At 42.9% G+C, this 23,009-nt stretch overlaps 1 protein-coding gene across 1 annotated transcript in view; it reads left to right on the forward strand.

Moving 5' to 3' along the window:
* The window catches only part of qrsl1 (glutaminyl-tRNA amidotransferase subunit QRSL1), a 52,205-nt gene that overhangs the window by 24,823 nt on the left and 4,373 nt on the right, over positions 1 to 23,009 (forward strand). Inside the window, 5 exon segments of the mRNA XM_085997738.1 lie at positions 5,625 to 5,800; positions 7,113 to 7,225; positions 13,488 to 13,680; positions 21,780 to 21,897; positions 22,664 to 22,869. Coding sequence (XP_085853864.1) covers positions 5,625 to 5,800; positions 7,113 to 7,225; positions 13,488 to 13,680; positions 21,780 to 21,897; positions 22,664 to 22,869 — 806 coding nt within the window.

Consider the following 23,009-nt stretch of genomic DNA (forward strand, 5'->3'; position numbering starts at 1 on the left):
GAATGCCAAAAGGAAGTGGTTAGTCTCTCTCGTTGGAAATGGTCATTGCCTGACATGTGTGGCACGAATATAATAGCAAAATACTGCGGATGCTGGAAATCTGAAATAACAACAGAAAAAGCTGGAAATACTCAGCAGGCCGGGCAGCATCCGTGGAGAGAGGAACAGGGTTAACGTTTCAGGTCTGGGACCATTCATCAGAACTGGAAAAATCTGGAAATGTAACAGATATTAGGCAGGTGCAGAGACAGGGGGGGGTGGTTTAGGGAGGGGAGGAAGGAATTGAAAGAACATGCTGTGAAAATATTGCAAATGGGAATGGCAAAATCATACTGCATGAAAAATGGGGGCAGGGATTATTATCTGAAATTGTTGTGGCACGAATGTTATTTTCCACATATCAACCCAAGCCTGGATGTTGTCCAGGTCTGTTTACATGCAGGCATGGACTGCTTCATTATCTGACAAATTGTGAATGGAGCTGAACACTGTGCATCAGTGAACAGTCTCACTGAAGTTAGTTGGGCCTAGAAAGCTGCTGTAAGGAATTCCTACAGCGTTGTCCTCGGGCTGAGGTGATTGACCTCCAACAACCTCCATCTTCTTTTGTGCTAGATATGACTCTAGCCACTGGTGAGTTTTCCCCGATCTCCATTGACTTCAGTTTTACTATGGCTTGGTCAAATGTTGGTTTGATGTCGCAGGCAGTCATTCTCACCATCTCTGGAATTCAGCACACGTCCACGTTTGGACCAAGGCTGTAATGAGATCTGAAGCTGAGTGGTACTAGCAGAACTTTGCCCATATTTCACCTGAAGCCGCGAGACTCCACAGGATCTGAACCCAATGTTGAGGACTCCCAGGGCCACTCCCTCCCAACTGTATACCACTGTGCCCTCAGCTCTGATGGGTATGTCCTACCGGTGGGACAGGATATACCCAGGTATAGCGACAGAGGAGTCTGGAGCTTTGGTTGAAATGTGTGATTCTGTGAGTATGACAATGCCAGACTGTTGCTGGAATAGTCGGTGCGACAGCTCTCCCAACTTTGGCACCAGTTTCAAGCTGTTCATGAGGAGGACCTTGCTGGCTGGACTGGCCTGGCTGTGCCTTCGTCGTGTCCGAATTCGATGCCTAGGTCGCAACTGAGTGGTGCGTCCAGTTTTATTCTTGTTATTCTTTGTAGCGCTTCAACACAACTGAGTGGCTTGCTAGGCCACTTCAGAAGGCAGTTAAGAGTCAAATAAGTTGGTGTTGGAATGGTCTGTCTTGGATAGAGAACTGGTTGGCAGACAGGAAGCAAAGAGTTGGAATAAACGGGTCTTTTTCCGAGTGGCAGGCAGTGACTAGTGGGGTACCGCAGGGATCGGTGCTAGGACCCCAGCTATTCACAATATATATAAATGATCTAGACGAGGGAACTAGATGTAATATCTCCAAGTTTGCAGACGACACAAAGCTGGGTGGGCGTGTGTGCTGTGAGGAGGATGCAGAGAAACTCCAGTACGATTTGGACAGGTTGGGTGATTGGGCAGATGCATGGCAAATGCAGTATAATGTGGATAAATGCGAGATTATCCACTTTGGTGGCAAAAACAGGAAGGCAGATTATTATCTGAACGGCAATAGATTGGGAAAAGGGGAAGTGCAACGAGACCTGGGTGTCCTTGTGCACCAGTCACTGAAGGTAAGCATGCAGGTGCAACAGACGGTTAAGAAGGCAAATGGTATGTTGGCCTTCATAGCGAGAGGATTCGAATACAGGAGCAAGGATGTCTTGCTGCAGTTGTACAGGGCCTTGGTGAGACCACACCTGAGTATTGTGCGCAGTTTTGGTCACCTTATCTGAGGAAGGATGTTCTTGCCATGGAGAGAGTGCAGCGAAGATTCACCAGACTGATACCTGGGATGACAGGAATGACGTATGAGGAGAGATTGGGTCGATTAGGCTTATATTCGCTAGAGTTTAGAAGAATGAGAGGGGATCTCATTGAAACTTATAAAATTCTAACAGGACTAGACAGACTGGAAGGAGGAAGGATGTTCCTGATGGCGGGGGAGTCCAGAACCAGGGGTCACAGTCTAAGGATAAGGGGTAAGCCATTTAGGACTGGGATGAGGAGGAATTTCTTCACCCAGAGAGTGGTGAACCTGTGGAATTCTCTACCACAGAAGGCAGTTGAGGCCAGTTCATTAAATATATTCAAGAAGGAGTTCGATATATTTCTTAAGGCTAAGGGGATCAAGGGATATGTGGAGAAAGCAGGGACACGGTACTGAATTTGGATGATCAGCCATGATCTCATTAAATGGCGGAGCAGGCTCGAGGGGCCGAATGGCCTACTCCTGCTCCTATCTTCTATGAGTCACATACTGGCCAGACCAGGGAAGGACGGCAGGTTTCCCTCCCTAAAGGACATTAGTGAAACAGTGAATTTTTTATGACAATCCGACACCTTTGTGGTCACTTTTATCGATACCAGCTTTTTAATTCCACAAATCTCAAGCTGCCTTGGTGGGATTTTAACTTGCGTTCTCTGGATTATTAGTTCAGACCTCTGGATTACTAGTCCAGTAACATAACCACTACACTACTGTACCTAGGATTTCAGTAAAGGTAAATGAAATTTTTGTACTGTGTCCACTTGAAGTGTGAAAAACGTTCAGCAATACAATTTCTTGTTCCAAGCTTGGGTTTGTGTCTGGAGAGAGCATTTTGAGCTTTACCTGGAAAGACACGTAGTCATTATGGAGTTGTGACATGTGTGGGTGGGAACAGTCATGAATTAAGAGTATAACACAAGATTATCGCACAGCATTTGAAGTGTATTGGCCTTAGTGCAATTTTTCCCTGTAGCATAATATGTTAAATAAGCTTGGTGACAACATGGGTGTATTTTCAATCCCAGCTGCTCTATGCTGGGAGCTGCCAAATGGAAGTTAGATGTCTCCATAATAGGAGGGAGAATCAAGGAGAAACTGCTGTTGCACATCTTACAGCAACTAATGGCACACTGTATTCTTTGACTGACGGCTCCCACAGTGCACTGATGCCATGATGCAACATTGTGATATCCGTACTCCACGCCTGTACACTGGCCAAAATGTCACGGCTGGTGTGCACATGTGCAACCCCTTTGCTGCCGGTTCACAGGGAGACTGGTGATGTGACAAGAAAGTACATTTTGGAACAACACCACTCTCGGGCCACTCTCGCAAGAACCATTCAAGAATATGAAAGGTACTTGAGGCTGGCAGTGGTAGAAACCAGGGAACAGGCTGCCTACCTACCCTCTCCCTGCAGCTGTTACGTGGTTTTGCAAAAAGCAAAGCAGTAACTAAATCAAAGAGTACATACCCTCGCCAGAAGAAACAAAGCCGTATTTGTCCTTTTCAGTCACACTGTTTAAATGAAGTTCTGCTTTGCCCTTAAACCTGTAACCAGCATTTGTAGTGTTAACATTTTTCTGTATTTTTTTTCATCCACTGCGCTCTTACAGCCACCAATAAACCAATCAATCTATGGACTTAACTTATTCTTGAAGAGCCGAGCAATGTACTTGTCTTTATAAATTTCAGTAGAAATGGATCTTTGTTAATTGTCCTTCACTCATTAAAATTGTAACAATTCATAAGCCTTATTTTGAAAGCTATTCTTTCATCTAGTCGATACAGTGCTCTTTGAAAGTCCATGGAGAGCAGTTTGTTCTGCACTGTTCTCGGTGGTTTAACAAGGAGAGATTTAAAACTATGGATAACCCTGGCCCACACCCCCCTTCCACCATTGCATTCTCAAACTGGTACATCAAAGTAAAAATTCAATTTTAGTAATTGGAATGGATGTGATGATATATGGTAAGAGACTGGAAAAGTTAGGGCTGTATTCACTGGAGCAGAGAAGGTCAAGTGGAAATGTAATAAGAGTGCTCTAAATTCTGAAATTGTTTGAGAGGTTTAATAATAAAAGATTATTACCACTGGTCAGTGAATCAGCATAAACCTAGGATCAGTACTATTAAGCATAATAAAGGAGGAGGTCACAAGAAATGTTTTCATGCAGGAAGTCTATTAGAATATGGAATACCTTGCCACAAGTGGCTATTGAAGCTGGTCCAACCACAATGATTAAGAGGAAGTTAGATAACCACTTGAAGAAGAAAAATATTAAAGGGCGCAGGAAAATGGCTGTGATGTGGAGCTAGGAGTACATAGGGATGATGGGCGAAAACAGTCGTCTTCTGTGCTTAAAATGCTGATATTAACATGGAAGTTTTGCTATTCTGGACTTGGCAGGGTCTCGCTCTTGGCTTACAGGAAGGAGAAAGCCGATTACTCTGAAGGATGCAAAATAAGTATGAAATGAGGAATGGGCATTTGACTTATCAAGTCTGTACTATGCACAGATCATGCATGGACTCTCTCCAGTTGACATAACCACTACGCCACCCGGGAGGCGGTGGCGTAGTGGTTATGTCACTAGACTAGTAAGCCAGAGGCTCAGTCAAATGCTCTGAGGATATGGGTTCAAATCCCACCACGGCAGCTGGTGGAATTTAAATTCAATTCAATTTAATTCTGGAATTAAATGTTAGTCTTGGTAATGGCGACCATGATACCATTGTCGATTGTTGCAAAAACCCATCTGGTTCACTAATGTCCTTTAGGGAAGGAAATCTGCCGTCCTTACCTGGTCTGGCCTACATGTGACTCCAGACCCACAGCAATGTGGTTGACTCTTAATGCCCTCTGAAATGGCCTAGCAAGCCACTCAGTTGTAAACAACCGCTACGAATAACAATACTGCAGCGGTTCAAGAAGGCGGCTCACCACCATCTTCTCGAAGGCAATTAGGGATGGGCACTAAATGCAGGCCTAGCCAGCGATGCCCACATCCCATCAATGAATTAAAAAAAAAACTCTCTCCAGTTTACTTAAATCTCCTAAGGAAGGCAACCAACTGCAAAACTCAAGAATATTAATCCAATCTTGCATCTCTAACCTGACATCCATAGACTCAGCAGCACATGAGCAGTCTTGCTGCATAGGTTTCAATCCTCTGCCTTTCCTTATAACCTTCCATGCATGACATGCCATGCACATTGTTCTTGCCAGTGAGAGTGTGAGCATCTAGATGCATACTAATGTGATTTGCCCACATAATATCATGCTCTGTGTTTGTGTACTGTTGATGAAGCGGATAGGCTGACTAATTAAGCTGATCACTATGCTTGTGCAAATTAGCAGCCAATACACCATGTCGTTCTGGAACATAGCCATCCAGAACTCCTTAGAGTTAACATGAAGGCCTTTTACTGGGGTTCTAGGACCAACATTCATGGCATCATCATTTGTACAAAGTGTACCTTGTCTCATAAATCTTCATCCCTTTTTCTGTCCCCGTATTACTCATTTTCCAGAATTTATCTTCAGTTTTATCATGCTTCACCTTTTGTTTTATTCTCCATTTACTAGTTTCATAGCAGCTCACCCTTTATTAAGAATTCCTTAATTTCCAGTGCCAGACGTTCTATCTGAGTTTATGGTAAGGGGGTAATGTTTGCACTAATACAATTGGAGGAGAGCATGTGACACACAAAGTACTAATCGCACAACATTTCTCCCAGTTCTTTAGGTTCAGATACAGGAGGATCCACTCGCAATCCAGCAGCCCACTGTGGTATTGTAGGCTTCAAGAGCTCCTATGGGTTACTTTCTCGCCATGGTCTCATACCACTGGTCAACTCCATGGATGTTCCTGGCATTATGACCAGATGTGTAGATGATGCAAGCACGGTACTAGGTAGGTTATATTTTAACATTTAAAAAACCTCTTCTTATTTGTGCTTATTAACCAGGTGTGGGAGGGCCATTGCTGAGACATATATGTGGAAAAATTAATTCACTTCTGGTAATACAGTTGACAACAGTTATCTTCAAAAACTTGTCCATGGAAATGTGTACATAATGATTGGGAGATGCACTGCTTTACGAAATGATCACTTATAATCATGTGGTTCGAGATTAAATAATTCATGCAATCTGTGGAGTCTGGTAGTGCAAGTACAGTCGGATTTGGGCACATTTTAATTTCATTTTTCTTCATTCTAGTTTTATTTCTGAAAACAAAATACTCCAATAGTCATAAAATCTAAACTACTGAGTTGCTAACAATTAGTGCTTGCCCGGCTCTTAAATCCATTTAATGCTCTAAATTATCAGTCTCTCAAAATGAATTTATTTATCCCAGGTTCTGCTGAGTCTGTTAGACAAATCTCTGTTGGTGAGGAGACTGGCTGAGCTCCCTGCTCTTCACCTAGAGTTATGGAGCTTTTACAAGAGTAGACAAACAGGGCCTTGTTTAACTGAATTTAGCGGGAGTTGTTTGTAGCACCGCACCTGGGCGAAAAGTCGTTTATGCCCCCCCGGAGGCATTAATGGGAGGGGTAAATGCACTGGATTTCTAGCCCAAACTGTTTCCAATGGCTGAAGGATCGATGACCAGAGGGCACAGATTTAAGGTGATTGGCAAAAGAACCAGAGGTGACATGAGGGAAAAACTTTTTTACACAGTGAGTGGTTAGGATTTGGAATGCACTGCCTGATTGGGCGGTGGAAACAGATTCAATAGTAGCTTTCAAAAGGGAATTGAATAAATACTTGAAGGAGCTGGGGAGTGCGACTAACTGGCTTGCTCTTCGAAAGAGCCGTCAACCCTACAGAAAAAACCCAAAAGAGAGGCCAATACATGCTAGGGCCATTTCTCACCTCTTGTAGCAGACAGTTGTTGAGTGCATTGAGAAGGGGCCAGGAGCAGGTTGCCTGTTCTCCATTCTGGTGCAAGATAGAAGGAAACCTAAAGTGGGAAGAAGAGAAAGCAAAACCAAAAAATGGAGGGGTAATATAAATGTAAAAAATAAAGCTCTTGGTAAAAATATAAATATCCAGCACAAATCTCTCAAATAATCTGTCCATGAATCTGACCTTCATGACCCATTTGGCACTTGTGCATTTGTGGGTTGCCAGCCTAGCCATTCATTGAATTGTTCTGTGTGCGAATTGACTGCTAGTTTTGGATTGCATTTGTACTAATTTTGCTGCTAATTCTGCATTAGGTGTGCTTGCTGGGCACGATCCCAAAGACTCCACCACCGTACAAGACCCATTTGAACCCTTTGAATTACCTGGTGAGATAGATGTAAGAAATCTGTGTGTGGGGATTCCAAAGGTGAGTCCCATAAGTATTTAGATTTTGTAATCCTGTTGTAAGGTAGCTCTTGGAAATACAACTACAGTCATAGGGCTGGATTTTCATTGAGGAGGTGGGTAGGAGGCAGGACTACAACTTTCGGGGTTGTAGTCCCGCCTCCATCGAGTTCTAGCCAACCCACACGATTTTGACTTGATTGACCTTGTTGAGCCCACCCAGCGGGCTCAGCAGGCTAATTAAGCGCCACCCGGCAACAGGTGACATCACATTGATATTTCATCTGTCAAGACCTTTTGACAGATGAAATATCAGCTGTTTGAAGCTGATAATCTGTACTCCAAGTTAATTCCTTCCTCTCGGGATGATTTAGAGATCTCTCCGGAACAGAAAGCTGAATGCTACAATTTTTGACAGATCGCGGCCATTCTGCTTTCTGTGCCGGTGAGATGAAGGACTCCCGAGACCTGAAGGAAGGAAGGCTGTAAAGGTAAGTAAAACTTCTTCAAACACACTTACCTCTTCACTCATGCACCCATCACTCACCTGAACACCAGACATCTCGAACCCGACGGCCCGCCTCGCTAACTTGGCATGGTTTGGAGCCGTCGGGGACCCCATACTTCAAGAATGAAAATAGGGATTAGGCTAAAAACTGCCTGTTAACTACCTGTTAACAGGCAGTTAATTGGCACTAATCCCCTTCCCGCCTCGGGGAGGCGGGTCCCAGTGTGGGTCGGGTACCCGCCTCCTTTGAAACTGGCATGGAGGCGGGTTGGGGGCGGGATGGGTTCGTGCCCCCCCGATTTCAGGATTTTAACCCCCCACACGCCTCCAATCCCGCCTCCACGGCCCAATGAAAATCCTGCCCATAGAGTCATAATTTTGTACACCTCAATCAGGTGCCCCCCTCAGCCTTCTCTGCTCTAAGGAAAACAACCCCAGCCTGTCCAGTCTCTCTTCATAGCTGAAGTGCTCCAGCCCAGGTAACATCCTGGTGAATCTCCTCTGCACCCTCTCCAATACAATTACACCCTTCCTATAGTGTGGCGACCAGAACTGCCCACAGTATTCCAGCTGTGGCCTAACTAGAATTTTGTACAGCTCCGTCATAACCTCCCTGCTCTTGCCTTCATTAGCCGTGGCATAGAATATAAGTATCCCATATGCCTTTTTAACCACCTTATCTACCTGTCCTGCTGCCTTCAGGGATCTATGTACATGCACACCAAGGTCCCTTTGATCCTCTGTCCTTCCTAGGGTCCTACCATTCATTGTGTATTCCCTTGCCTTGTTAGTCCTCTCAAAATGCATCACCTCACACTTTTCAGGGTTAAATTCCATTTGCCACTGTTCTGCCCATCTAATCAACCCATCTATATCGTCCTGTAGCCTGAGGCTTCCCTCCTCGCTATTTACCACTCCACCAATTTTCGTGTCATCTGCGAACTTACTGATCATACCTCCTACATTCATATCTAAGTCATTAATGTACACTACAAACAGCAAGGACCCTGCACCGATCCCTGCGGTACACCACTGGACACAAAAACAACCTTCGACCATCACCCTCTGCCTCCTGCCACTAAGCCAATTTTGGATCCAATGTGCCAAATTGCCCTGGATCCCATGGGCTCTTACCTTCTTGACCAGTCTCCCATGCGGGACTTTGTCAAAAGCCTTACTGAAGTTCATGTGGACTACATCAACTGCACTACCCTCATCCACACACCTAGTCACCCCCTCGAAAAATTCAATCAAATTGGTTAGACATGATCTCCCTCTGACAAAGCCATGCTGACTATCCTTGATTAATCCTTGCCTCTCCAAGTGGAGATTAATTCTGTCCCTCAGAATTTTTTCTAATAATTTCCCTACCACTGATGTTAGGCTCACTGGCCTTTAATTCCCTGGTTTATCCCTACTACCCTTCTTGAATAATGGTACTATGTTAGCTGTCCTCCAATCCTCTGGCACCTCCCCTGTGGCCAGAGAGGTTCTGAAAATTTGTGTCAGAGCCCCTGCAAACTCCTCCCTTGCCTCACGCAGCAGCCTGGGATACATCTCGTCTGGGCCTGGGGATTTATCCACTTTTAAGCCTGCTAAAACCGCTAGTACCCCCTCCCTCTCAATACTAATTTGTTCATTATATCACAATCCCCCTGCCTGATTTCTATGCCTACATCGTCTTTCTCCATAGTGAACACAGATGCAAAATATTCATTTAAAACCTCACCTACATCTTCCGGCTCTACACAAAGATTGCCACTTTGGCCCCTAATGGGCCCTACTCTTTCCCTGGTTATCCTCTTGCTCTTAATATACTTATAAAACACCTTGGGATTTTCCTTTTATTTTGCCTGTCAGTGTTTCTTCATGCCCCCTCTTCACTTTCCTAATTTCATTTTTAAGTACCCCCCTGCACTTTCTATATTCCTCTAGAGCTTCCACTGTTTTTAGTCCTTTGTATCTGCCAAAAGCCTCCCTTTTTTTCCTAATCCATTCTTGTATATCCCTTGACATCCAGGGTTCCCTGGGCTTGTTGGTCCCACCCTTGACCTTTACGGGAACATGTTGGCGTTGTACTCTTTCTATTTCCTTTCTGAAAGACTCCCACTGCTCTGATGTGGATTTTCCTACAAGTATCTGATCCCAGTCCACTTTGGCCAGATCCTGCCTTATCATATTAAAATCGGCATTCCCCCAATTTGGAACCTTTATTTCTGGTCCATCTTTGCCCTTTTCCATGACTACCTTAAATCTCACCGAATTATGGTACATTCCAGTACCGCCCCCTCTCTTGTAGGACTTTCTACATGCTGGCTCAAAAAGCTCTCCTGGATGCACTTTAAGAATTCCGCACCCTCTAAGCCTTTCACACTCTGACTATCCCAGTTAATATTGGGGAAGTTGAAATCCCCTACTATTATTACCCTATTATTTCTACACTTCTGAGATTTGCCTACATATCTGTCCTCTCTCTCCCCCTGACTGTTTGGGGGCCTATAGTACACTCCCAGCAAAGTGCTTGCCCCCTTTTCGTTTTTAAGCTCTACCCATATGGCCTCATTAGAGGAACCTGCTAAGATATCATCCCTCCTTACAGCAGTAATTGACTCCTTGATTAATATTGCGACACCCCCTCCTCTTTTACACCCCCTGAATTGTGAAAAGCAGATAACTACTTTCACAACACATTTATGCTTGAACAAGGTCTTCTAGAAGGTACAGATCAAAGGAGGACAATGCAGTAGGAAGAAGTACCTTTTTAAGCTTTTTTTTGTGCTCATTAAATTGTGGGATGTTCGCGTTGGGAAATGGAACCCAGCACAGGTGCTCAGTGTTAAGTATTCCGAGGTCAGGTACGACATAGAGTAAAGTCAGCCTTTTCTCTGTCTGAGCAAGATTGCCAATTCGTGTCAAATTAGGCAGCACATTTTGTGCTGTGTTGATGCTACCTAAACTCATTCCAGCCAGTAGACAGAAGAAACTTTCATCCCATCAGTGTGGGTTGGATCTGAACCCAGGTCTCAGAATGAAAGGCCAATGTCTAAACCACAGTACCACCTAGGCACGTTCCCCATCAAGCAAAGTGCTTCTCTTTTAGGTCTCACAGGTAAGGAAATGTAAACAATTCTTGCCTGTTTGTTTAAACTAGGATTTTTCAAGCATCACCTCCATAGCAAGGGGAGCAATACTTCAGATTGGGAAGAGTCTAGCAATGTAATTGGCTGATATCTACCTTGGGGCTCAGTCATTGGGCGTCTCCACTGAAATAACAGAGATTGGCATCTTTCCATTATTAGAACCCAGCATGGAGCTGTCATCATTTTCTAACCCCATGCTAGCCAACTACAGAGCAGTACTGACGAAAGTTCATCGACCGGAAACATTAACTCTGTTTCTCTCTCCACAGATGCTGCCTGACCTGCTGAGTATTTCTGGCATTTTCTGTTTTTATTCCAGATTTCCAGCATCTGCAGCATTTTGCTTTAGTAATCAACCAGTATTGAGTTAAAAGATAGAACAACAGAAAATGCTGGAAGCACTCAGTAGGCCAGGCAGCATCCGTGGAGCGAGAAACAGAGCCAACATTTCGGGTCTGTGACCCTTCATCAGAACTGAGTTAAAAGATGACTTGCTTCAATTTAAACTTTTTTTTTTCCTATCAGAAGTTATTTTTTAAGAAGCACACATGAGAGGTCTAAACTGAGGTAATCATTTACTTCAGTCCCCCCCCCCCCCCAACCCATGCTCTGCATCCTTAAAGTGGCTCTTTGGTAAATTCTGATACCATAGTTCATTTTAGTTGAATTATTTAAATTTATTTACAACAATGGTTTTCAAACTTTTCTGTATGAGGAATCTTCTGGAAATATTGATGCACTCCTTTGCTCCTCATGGCAAATATTAACACACTCCCAGGGATCCCCTCACCTAACCCTGGAAAGACATTGTCAACTGCCCACAATCATTGCAGCAAACAGCTTTTATTGGTGCACAGCAACAGAAAATGGAGGGGGGTGACTGGCACCTGTGGAAATGTTCTCCAACATCTTCTTAACGAGATCCCAACCATTGATTTGCTGTTAACTGGTTTTAGGATTTATTAATATTTTTCAACAAATCTCCCTCTAGTCTTGTTGAAAGAAAGTAGAAGACTGAGATTTTTTTCCACGTTATTATTCATTTTAATGAGAAAAAGTAGAATTTCATTTTTTGTGTAAATGTACGGAACTTCCTTAACAGAAAATATGATGCACTTGCAGTTTACACTGCATTATATTGGGAATGAATGGCAGTATGTTTGTTCGCTATTGTTTCTGGTTATATGCTGCAATTCCAGAGTGTAAGGTTTTCTAATACAGTTTAAATAGATATATTGACTCTGTTTGTTTCTCAGCTTTATTTATTTGTCCAATGTATTCAGTAGCTGAGATGGTTTTATTAGCTATGCTTTCTGTCAGTTGCACGCTCCATTGATTAACAGTAGGAACACACGCTACCAAGTGCTATAGTACTCAATGTCGGGGTGTATGTATAAAGGTTACTCGATGCTTAAAGGCGGTGTAAGGCTTTGTTGGGGTTGGATGGGTGTGTACCGTTGTACCAGTGGGTACGCAATGCTGTGTTGGGGTTAGATGGATCTATAATACCACTGTGTCTGTGAGTATGTAACGCCATGTTGGGGTTGGGTAGATCTATACCACGGTGCTGGTGCGTATGTAATGCTGTGTTGGGATTGGGTGGGTCTGTACCACTGTGCCGGTGGGTATGTAACACCATGTTAGGTGGGTCTATGCCACTGTGCCAGTGGGTATGTAATGCCATGTTGGGGCTGGGTGGATCTATACCACTGTGCCGGTGGTTATGTAATGCCATGTTGGGATTGGGTGGGTCTTTACCACTGTGCCGGTGGGTATGTAATGCCATGTTGGGATTGGGTGGGTCTTTACCACTGTGCTGGTGGGTATGTAATGCCATGTTGGGATTGGGTGGATCTTTACCACTGTGCCGGTGGGTATGTAATGCCATGTTGGGATTGGGTGGGTCTCTACCACTGTGCTGGTGGATATGTAACACCATGATGGGTGGGTCTATGCCACTGTGCCAGTGGGTATGTAATGCCATGTTGGGATTGGGTGGGTCTATATCACTGTGCCAGTGGGTATGTAATGCCATGTTAGGATTGGTTAGGTCTATACCATTGTGCCGGTGGGTATGTAACGCTGTGTTAGGGAAGGGTGGGTGTGTAATGCTACATCAGGGTTCATTATAGAACTTTGACACTAACGGATTTCTGGTCTATCAAACAGATCCTGACCCAGTTTACTTCGATCAGGGTGTGCTTCTACTGTATATTCGATACTCGCGTCCTTTCTGAAAGAGGCTGCTTGTGGGAGACACTGAATAAGGGCCAAGTGATAGCTCCTCCCACCTACATCAGAGAATAATTGGAATGACAGGCACCAGGGGCTGTTCTCACAATAAGAGAGACTAGAAAAGAGATTTCCCCCCCAAAATGCTTTAAAAATGGCTTTTAGCATTTAGACATAGGATCAGTATCCTTCTAACGTCCTTCAAACCCTCTCTAGTGCATCCGCCCAGAACCTACTCATTAAACCTTGAAAACAAATTCTCCCAACATTTGGTTCTTTATGATCAAGAATATTGAATGTAAATTTGTCACAAAACTAGTTTATTAGCTCTTAATATGAAATGGAAGATCAGATATTTCATTTTTCCTGCATTTAATCTACACCATTCTTGCTTGTTTTGAAAGGAATATCATGCCCCTGGACTGTCCAGTGAAGCAGTGGAAAACTGGACAAAGGCTGCTGACCTATTTGAAAATGCAGGTGCCAGAGTTGTTGAAGTCTCCCTACCTCATACCCAGTACTCAATTGTGTGCTATCATGTCCTATGCACAACAGAAGTAGCATCAAACATGGCACGCTTTGATGGACTAGAATACGGTATGGAGCCACAATGTGGATAAAGACAAATTCACTCAACGGGTAACCTCAGTTAGGCAATAACTGCAATACATGTGCTGAATTAACAAGTACTATCTAAATGATAGATCTATTGTAACTTCACAGTAACCTTAAAATGTATTTAAAATGGCTTAAAAAAATTTCAGGAAAGTGCAACTGCTTTTAATGGAAAATTGAGGATATCCATTGGGTTTGAGCCACTTAACAACTGGCAAAACCTTGGCATGAACTAAATCAAGTCCAGTTGGGAGGGTTGGCACCATGGAGACTGAAGACACTGTGATTCATGCTTGTGCCTACCAAACTCATCATCCCATGGGGAGAAACAATTGTTTTTAGAATCATAGAAATTTACAACATAGAAGGAGGCCATTCGGCCCATCGTGTCTGTGTTGGCCGAAAAAGAGCTATCCAGCCTAATCCCATTTTCCAGCTCTTGGTCCATAGCTTTGTAGGTTACGGCACTTCAAGTGCATATCCAAGTACTTTTTAAATGCAATAAGGGTTTCTGCCTCTACCACCCTTTCAGGCCGTGAGTTCCAGACCCCCACCACCCTCTGGGTGAAAAAAGTTCTCAACTCCCCTCTAATCCTTCTACAGGAAACTTTGTGATATACGGGACCGGCGTGTTGCCGATCTATCAAAACTGCCGGACATACAAAGTTAATGTTGAAGCATACGGAGGTTTTCATCTCCGTATCTGACAACAAACACTGTTGCTTAGCAACAGCTTCTAAAGAGTCGGCTGTAGCTGCAAGCGTCTCTAGCTGAAGCTGTTGCTATAGCTACAGACCTTGCAGTGCCTGACTGGGGAAAAAAAAAGAACGAGAACTAAAAAAACTTATAGAAAACGGCTCCTGATTTTTGCCGTTAGATCGAGTATTCCAGACACACAACCTCCGGATAAACCAAAGTTTCCTGTACCAATTACTTTTCTTTCTGCCAGTTTTGTGAATCTGGACGGGAGTGATTTGAGCATTCAGTTTTACGAACATACAAAATTGACAGGTAGGAAAAGACCAGCTGGTCCATCAAGCCTGCCCTGCACCATGATGGCCAGAGCATCATGACTAGACACTTCCTCCCAGCCACCACCCCCGAAGTCATTTAATCTGGGAGAAATTGGAAGGACAGGCACATGGGGTTCTCACATAATAAGAGAGAATGGAAAAGGCTGCTTTCCTTTACATCAATTTTGTTGCTGTAAAATATTTTTCCTCTCCAAATTTCTCCCTTTTCCATGGTGTCAGATACTCTTGGCAAGTTGCCTTGTTTCAGTCCCGATGATGACTGCAAGTTATTTACTATGGGGGTCATCAGAGTAAAACCCAATTTAGTCCTTTCCATTTATCTACATAAGGCTATTTCCAGCAGAAGTCACTGGGCAGTGATAAGGAGCAGGAAGCATTACCAATTATTCCCTTCCAAACCATGAGTGATGAGGCCAGTTGTAGTGCCCCAACTGCTGCCTTACAGAGGTCAGCTAAATCAGCACAGACTGAGCATCAAACCTGAGACCATCCTGGTCTGTATGGCTCAGCTACTGACTGGATAAACTCACTGAGCAACCAGGGAAGCATCATCATTGATTCAACCCGAGCCACTGGCGGATACAAAAACAGCTCAGTGTTCAAGAAGATGTCGGCAAAATGCAGAAAAATAAGAAATTAGAAGCAGTCTTCCAAGGTGCGATGAAATAACAAAAATGCACTTTGTGTGTACTCCCTCACGACGCTGAGAATAGACTAAGAGACTGATGGGCTCAGCCTTCCGTCTGTCCTTCTATCTTCAGCTTGGCAATGGCTGTGTGTATTTTTGCTTAATTAGCTCAGAGATCAGTGGAATCAAGTCATCAGTTGGCTGATAAGTCATCCGCTAACAGCTCTTTATTGACTAGCAAACACTAAATGGAGTTCCTAAACAGTCACTCGTCATGATGTCCCAGGAGCCAATTTCAAAATGTCCCTTCTATAGATGGTCACAGTGAACTATTATAATAAACTTTCCAGCAAGTCCATGTTTCCCCCCTACCTTTTAGCAAAAAAAATTGGTTGAGGCATATGAGCAGTAAACCGGAGACAAAGGAAGCTGAGTGACATGAATCCCAGTGCCCCTCCAAACGCATTAATGAGGTTGGTTGTTCGATCATCAATGGACTACTGTGGACGTGCCTGGCTCAGGTACTTGATTCCAACCTCCCGTTGCCAGGTGTGTCCTCCTGGAGCTAATTCAACTCCAAGCAGGCCCCACTTTACCCCGCCCCCTTTTTAAACCTTCCCCGCAGCAGACAGCAGATACTGGCATTAGGCAGAGAGCAGATACCAGGAGCTGCCCACAAGTGGCATGGTGAACCTCACAGCCCACCAAAGGATGTGTGACCGGATGGTCGTCATCCTCCTGGCTACAACTTGGACTCACCCAATCCCATTGAATGCTGGTTCCGCCAACTGGAGGCACAGAGCTTCAGCAGGACCTGCAAATACTGCTGTCTGACTTTGTTCCTTGCATCAGTGAAATTTAGTAAAGGTCAAAGATTATGAATTATGTTCACTGGTAATTAAGAATTCTGCCTCACTATCTTATTTTTTTCTCCTCATGCATACAGAGTACTGTAATTCATTGATTGTGAAGCATTTTGGAATGTTCTGAGGGATGAAACATGCTATATAACTGCAAGTTCTTTACTAAATAATGTTACAGTTTTACATGCCATTTTGTAACATTTCATATTCTGACATTGGAAGATATTCACTTAGCTCAGAATAAGCCTGGAATAATGTAAGAACACTGGGTTTCCGTATCCCGACAAATGTATGCCAGGGAACCAGATCAGTCCTTAACACTCTTGCTTAACCCCTCAGTAAGGAACCATCTGGGGTTTTACTGTGGAGTTTAGATCTAGGAGTGAATGGTACCTGAGTCAGCTCGCCGAACTGCTTGACAATAATGTTCAGATTAACTTTGAGGATATCTTCCCAACCCTTGGTTAGGATACCCATAAGCTACTGAGTGAATGAATTAACCCTTTCTTGCCAAATCATCAAAGGAGAAGTCAGACAACAAGTCATGCACAAACAACTCTTTATCGACTACAAGATCAGAACTTAACGTCAGCCATGGCTCAGTGGGTAGCACTCTCTCCTCTGACTCAGTAGGTTGTGGGTTCAAGTCCCACCCAGAGACTTGAACACAAAATCTAGGCTGATACGCCAGTCCAGTACTGAGGGAGTGCTGCACTGTCGGAGGTGCCCTCTTTTGGATGAGACATTAAACCGATGCCCCGTCTGCTCTCTTAGGTGTATGTAAAAGATCCCATGGCACTATTTCGAAGAAGAGCAGGGGATTTATCCCCGGTGTCCTGGTCAATATTTATCCCTCAACCAACATCACTAAAACAGATGATCTGGTCATTATCACATTGCTCTTTGTAAGATCTTACTGTGCGCAAATTGGCTGCCATTTCCTACATTACAACAGTGTACTTCAGGAGAGCTTTATTGGTTGTGAAGCATTTTGGGATGTCCTGAGGTTATGAAAGGTGCTGTATAAATGCAGATTTTTATTCTTTCTTTTTATAGGCAATTAATAAATTCAAAAAAATGTAGTCACGGTTACCTAGCAATTCAAATAGCAACAATTAATGGACAGTTACTTAACAAAATGCGTAACAGAAATTTCAGCGGCAATTCAGTGTATTGTGGCGTTGCCACATTGGGGAAACACTGTGTGTATGTAGATAAACCTGTATAATCCCCTTTTAACTGCTGTATTCCCCTCCCCCCGCAAGACAGTTGCAAGCTGAGAGGAATAAGGCATGTTCAGACTTGCCTGCTGCTGAGAGAAGGAAAACCAATCAGGTTCCAGCAGGTGACCAATCCGTGAGTCATCACAGGTTCGCGGGCTTTACGAATTCAGTACTGTATTGTGAGAGTTGGAGTAAAGACCTATTTCTTGTAGCTCGCTGTGTTGCCTATTTCTTTACGCGGGAGACTGTAGTCTCCCACAATATCGCAGTAAATCAGCAGTAACAGATAATGAGCATTAATTATAGCAGTGATCAGATTCTGAGATTACTACAATTGGCGACATTTTAGGGTTAAATCGCTAGCTAGCTGATAAATTAACATTGGATAATGTGTCTATATCGAATAGCTCAGAGTCTATGTGCACGATTAACAATGTTCCAGAGTTTATACGACCTTGTCCTTACGATCAGCTTGGCTGAGTTGATCTCCCTTCCTTCCCTGAGACACAAGCGTTGGCTTCTGGAGCGTAAAGTCAATGCTCCCCTTCGGTGGCAGGGTTAGCTGTTCACTTAGATCTACTTAGTTTTTCTTCCAGCTGAACCCAACTTCTACACGAACAATGATATCCGAGCTAGCTGGCATGTCTCTCACCATTCTTGATCTCAGATCCTTGTTAAATGACACACTTACGACTGCTTATAACAGGCCAGAACAGCCTAACTTCTTCCTCCCTGTCTTGATATACTTTGTACTTGCAAAAAGTGCCTTTCTGCACCTGCTCGGTTCTTACAGAAGAAGATGAGCATATTCTTCTATCCACATCTGCTGGAGGTGTCTTAAACTATTTTTATATTTTAATTTCAATGAGGAACCCCTTCCATACAATTAACCAATCTGAGTGATGCATGTATTAGAGGATTTTGCTCCTTTAGGATCATTCATATAAATCATTCCCAATAATCCGTACCTCTTTGACCAAGCTTTTGGTCACTTGCCCTAATTTCTCCTTATGTGGCTCGGTGTCATTTTTTGTCTTATAACACTCCTGTGAAGCGCCATGGGACGTTTTACTACGTTAAAGGTGCTATATAAATACAAGTTGTTGTTGTGTCCGGGAGGCCTTTGAGCCACTGAAGTATGGATTTCTAGACAGGCCAGCTCTATCTTACAGCCCACCCACTTGCCTGTCAGCCTCATCTTTAAGCAAAGGTCCCACACAGGATGAGAGATGTTGTGAAATGCTTAGGTCATCCCTTGGGCTATTCCCTGGACTTGAGTCTCCAAAATATCTTTCAACACTAATAAAGAAGGCTTTGTTTGTATACGCAAGCTTTCATGGTGTAATTAATTTAGAAGCTTTATGGCTGATTATCTGAGAAAACTTGCGTAATCTAAAGTTTGATGGTTTGAATTAAGCTGCTTTCCAGGCACCTCCCAGCATTCAGTTCTACAGACGAACTCCATATAGAGTGAGCAACTTTCAAGCTAAAACTCTATTTGCAGAGTACTCCAGGCAGTTTAAAGGGTAATTCTCCTACGAATCTCGAAGGTACCCTTCGGCTATTTCGGAGCACCTTTCCCACAATACTGACATTATTTCATCAGCAGATGGTGTACATTTAGTTACAAAGATAAAATTCAGTCTTGCCCAAATGACCTATTTGGGATTGGAGTAGATTATATATTGAATACTAGATATGTGGAAAATTGTTCAAAGGATGTAATCAAATCTAGCGGGTTCAGATCACACCATCAATCATAAAAACAAAGCAAGGGGATTAGAACCTGGTTGTTAGCATGTTGACTTGCATGCTGTATTGTGATGAATGTGCTCTGCCCAGTTTTAGAATTACGGCAACATGACTTTGGAGAACGATAACAACTGGTTGTGATGTTTGAGCCAAGGAATAGTGACATTGTGTGAGGGATATTGGAGTTTTACTGGGTTGTTTGTTCACAGTGGTATACCAATTCATGTACTGGAGTATATTTTAGCAGCACATTTAGCGCCTCACTGGCCAATGTGCCTTGTGTAAAACTGCTAGTGTAATAATATATATTTCAAATTTATATTTAGGTTGGGTGCCGAGGTGGTGTAGTACTCAAATTAAAGGCTGCAAACGTGCAGTTGCTTCAAAGTGTTGCTGTGATTCACTGCGATATTGAGAGATGAACACCCATTATTCCAAGTGGAACAGCACAAGTTAATGTCATGAAGACATGCGTGTCAAAACTTACTTAATGTTTGTGTTAAGGTCCAACAATGCCTTCCCCTCACATCTTGAAAGCTCCAATTGACCGAACATCCACAGCCTATTGGAGATAGTTCCAGATTTCTACTGCCCTTTGTGTGGAAAAGTGCTACCTCATTTCATTCCTGAATGGCCTAGCTCTAACTTTAAGATTATGACCCCCCCCCCCCACCGTGCTTGAGGGAAGTTTCTCCGTATCTACTCTATCAAATCCTTTTAACGTTTTAAATACCTCGATCAGATCACCCCTCAATCTCCTATACTCAGGGGAACTGAAGCCTAGTCTATGTAACATGTCCCCATAATTTAAACCTCTAAGCCCTAGTATCCTTCTGGTGAATTTACACTGCACCCACTCCAAGGCCAATATATCCTTCCTGAGGAAGGCCAGTGTCGGGCATAACAGACGATGCGCAGAGCAGAGATGCTGGCAGGAATTCTAGTTATCTTGGTTGAGCTGCTGGAGGAAAAAGTTCTTAATTACTGCAATGAATCGGGATTAAGTGGCACAAGTCAAAACTGGGCTGCTTCTAGAGAGTCCTTTGTGGCTGGAATATTCAGGTAAGTTAGTTGAGCAGGTCATTTCTGCAGTTGCTATGGTGATGGCTAAGAACTTGGTTAGGGGACCAGAAGTAGGATCAGGGCTTTTTCAGGGTTGTGTAGGGTTTCTATCTTGACCTTGTGCTATTGCCTTAAATTTTGCTGGTTAAAGGTGAGGTGATGCAGACTTGCTTAAATTCGTACTTGTAGCAAAGGTCCTTGAGTTTCTTTTGTTGGTTTACTTTGCTGCAAAAGAGTCTGGTGTATCATACATACAGAGCAGGCAAACTTTACATTCACATTTTAAAATTCATAGTTAGGGAGACTTAACTTTTTTTTTTACTGTTTTCCACTAATAAATTTCTGGATTTTTCCCAGTTGGGTATCGGTAAAAAGAGGTTTCTATTCAATTCTGACCTGCAAAAAAGCAAATTCTCCCTGGTCTTATTGGATGCCAAGATGCATATGCATCACATTAGTGACATCATCATGTGCATTGCAATATGATGTCACTAATATATCGTGTGCACAATCTGGGACCTACCTTTTAAGGGCCAAATTTTGGAAGGGAAGTAACTAGAGGTAAGTTCTTTGCGCATTTATAAGAGTTTGCTTACCACACCTTGTAATGGAGATGGGACAGGAAAGAAATAAAACTGCATCAAGATGTACGATTAAGAGCTTTGAAACTATAGAACAATGATAGGTTCTGAAGCAATGTGTAAAAAGTGAAGTATATCCGAGGAGCCTTGATAATAACAGCTATGTTATTTACAAAATGGATACAGTGATCAGAATTTCCTGTTCATAGCAAATATGGCAATATTAAATTTTACCATCAACTGTTTCAGTTAGACTTCAGAAATATTTGTGCAGAAAATGCTAGAAACACTCAGCAAGACATACAAGCGTGCACTTTTTTATCCCCCTCAATTTTCTCCTGTTATTTCTTGCTAAAAATAAATCCGATAGTAATTAATGATCAGTTCAGGGTATTTGGCCATTCTATATTAAGGATATAATTTTCCAACTTTTCTCTAATTTCATCTTGCAGCTCTATTACAACAACAGCTTGCATTTATGTAGCATCTTTAACATAGTATATCCTACCAAGGCGCTTCACAGGAGTACAATCAAACAAAAATTGACACAGAGCCAAAGAAGGAGACATTAGGACAGGTGACCAAAAGCTTGGTCAAAGAGGTAGGTGTTATATAGCGTCTTTAAAGAAGGAGACAGAGGTGAAGAGGTTTGGGAGAGAATTCCAGAGCGTAAGGCCTAGACGGCTGCCAATGGAGGGGCGAAACTCTCAGTTACCAGCTAGTTTTTAAAATTTGTCACTTGTTTGTGTAACGGAAGTGTGTTCCTTGTCCAGCTGTGACATTTATGCTGTTGCCATACCTCATCTAAACAGATAAAAGCATGCTTACAGACTGCTGGAGATATCCTTGGAGCTTAGCATGTTAATTGTACGCAGTGCGCAATGGTAGACTCCAGCATTCTGCTCTGTTATTGATTTCAAATATTTTTTTATTTAAAGGGCACTACAGTGAAGTAGAAAGTTCCACAGAAGCCTTGTATGCAGCAACCAGACACGAAGGATTCAATGACGTAGTCCGAGGAAGAATCCTGACAGGAAATTACTTTCTTTTAAAACAGTAAGGCAGCTAACAACTAGTTTACCTGCTGGCAGTTTACTAAAAATGTCACCAATTTTAATGTGGTTTATCTCATATTAGGTGGGTCAAGCGCATTCATGACACAGGATAACATTTAACGTATAGACAACATGTAATTATCCGTTATTTTAATCCAGTAGTGGCGTTTATTTAGATTATGCGCTTCTAATTTGTATGTTAGTTTGTCTCCGCTGGTAGAACTCTCACCTCTGAATCAGAACGTTGTGGGCACATCATTTAGACTGACGCTACACTGCAGTACTGAGGAAGTGACCCATTGCTGGAGGTGACGTCCTTTGGATGAGATATTCAGCTGTTTGGTGGTCTTGATACATGATAAAGATCCCATGGAATTATTTAAAGAAGAGTAGGGAGTTCTCCTAGTGTCCTGATTAAAATTTCTCCCTCAACCACCACCACCTAAAGCAGATTATTCATCTTGAAGTAATTCATATGTGAAGCACTCAGACATTTGGAGAGACGCGATGAGGTGCTGTATGAATGCAAATAGTTCCCTCTTAGGTTTTGAAATCGAAGTATTTGTTTGTTCAGTATCCACATAAAACTCAGCTTTGCAGCTATTGATGGGGGTGGGAGGGAGGAATCACCTAGGCTACTGTCCCTTTAAGATATTTTCACCTTCGTGTTGAAACAGCAATAGTTGAAACATTGACCTTGTCTTTTCTTTCTTTGTCATTACTTTACAATGTGAATACTTTTTTTTTCCCCTGTTGAATTCTCTCAGGAATTATGATCACTATTTTGTAAAAGCCCAGAAAGTGAGACGTCTCATTGCCAATGATTTTCTGAAGGTCTTTGGATCTGGCATTGATGTCCTTCTTACACCCACAACTCTAAATGATGCCTCTGCATATCTTGAGTTTATCAAAGAAGATAACAGGACAAGGAGTGCACAAGAGGATATTTTTACACAATCTGTAAACCTAGCAGGTACGCATGGCACTTTTCATTCCGCACACTGCAGCTTTTCTTGGAGTTGTGATTTTTTTTAAAATTTGCATTGTACTTTTCATGACTTACTTTATACATTTTACCAGGAAACCCGTCCTCATCAAGCATTTCATTCTTCT

Source organism: Somniosus microcephalus, chromosome 9 (assembly GCF_052327205.1).
Source record: "Somniosus microcephalus isolate GS21.2 chromosome 9, FLI_Smic_1.0, whole genome shotgun sequence".
In the NCBI taxonomy this organism is placed as follows: Eukaryota; Metazoa; Chordata; class Chondrichthyes; order Squaliformes; family Somniosidae; genus Somniosus; species Somniosus microcephalus.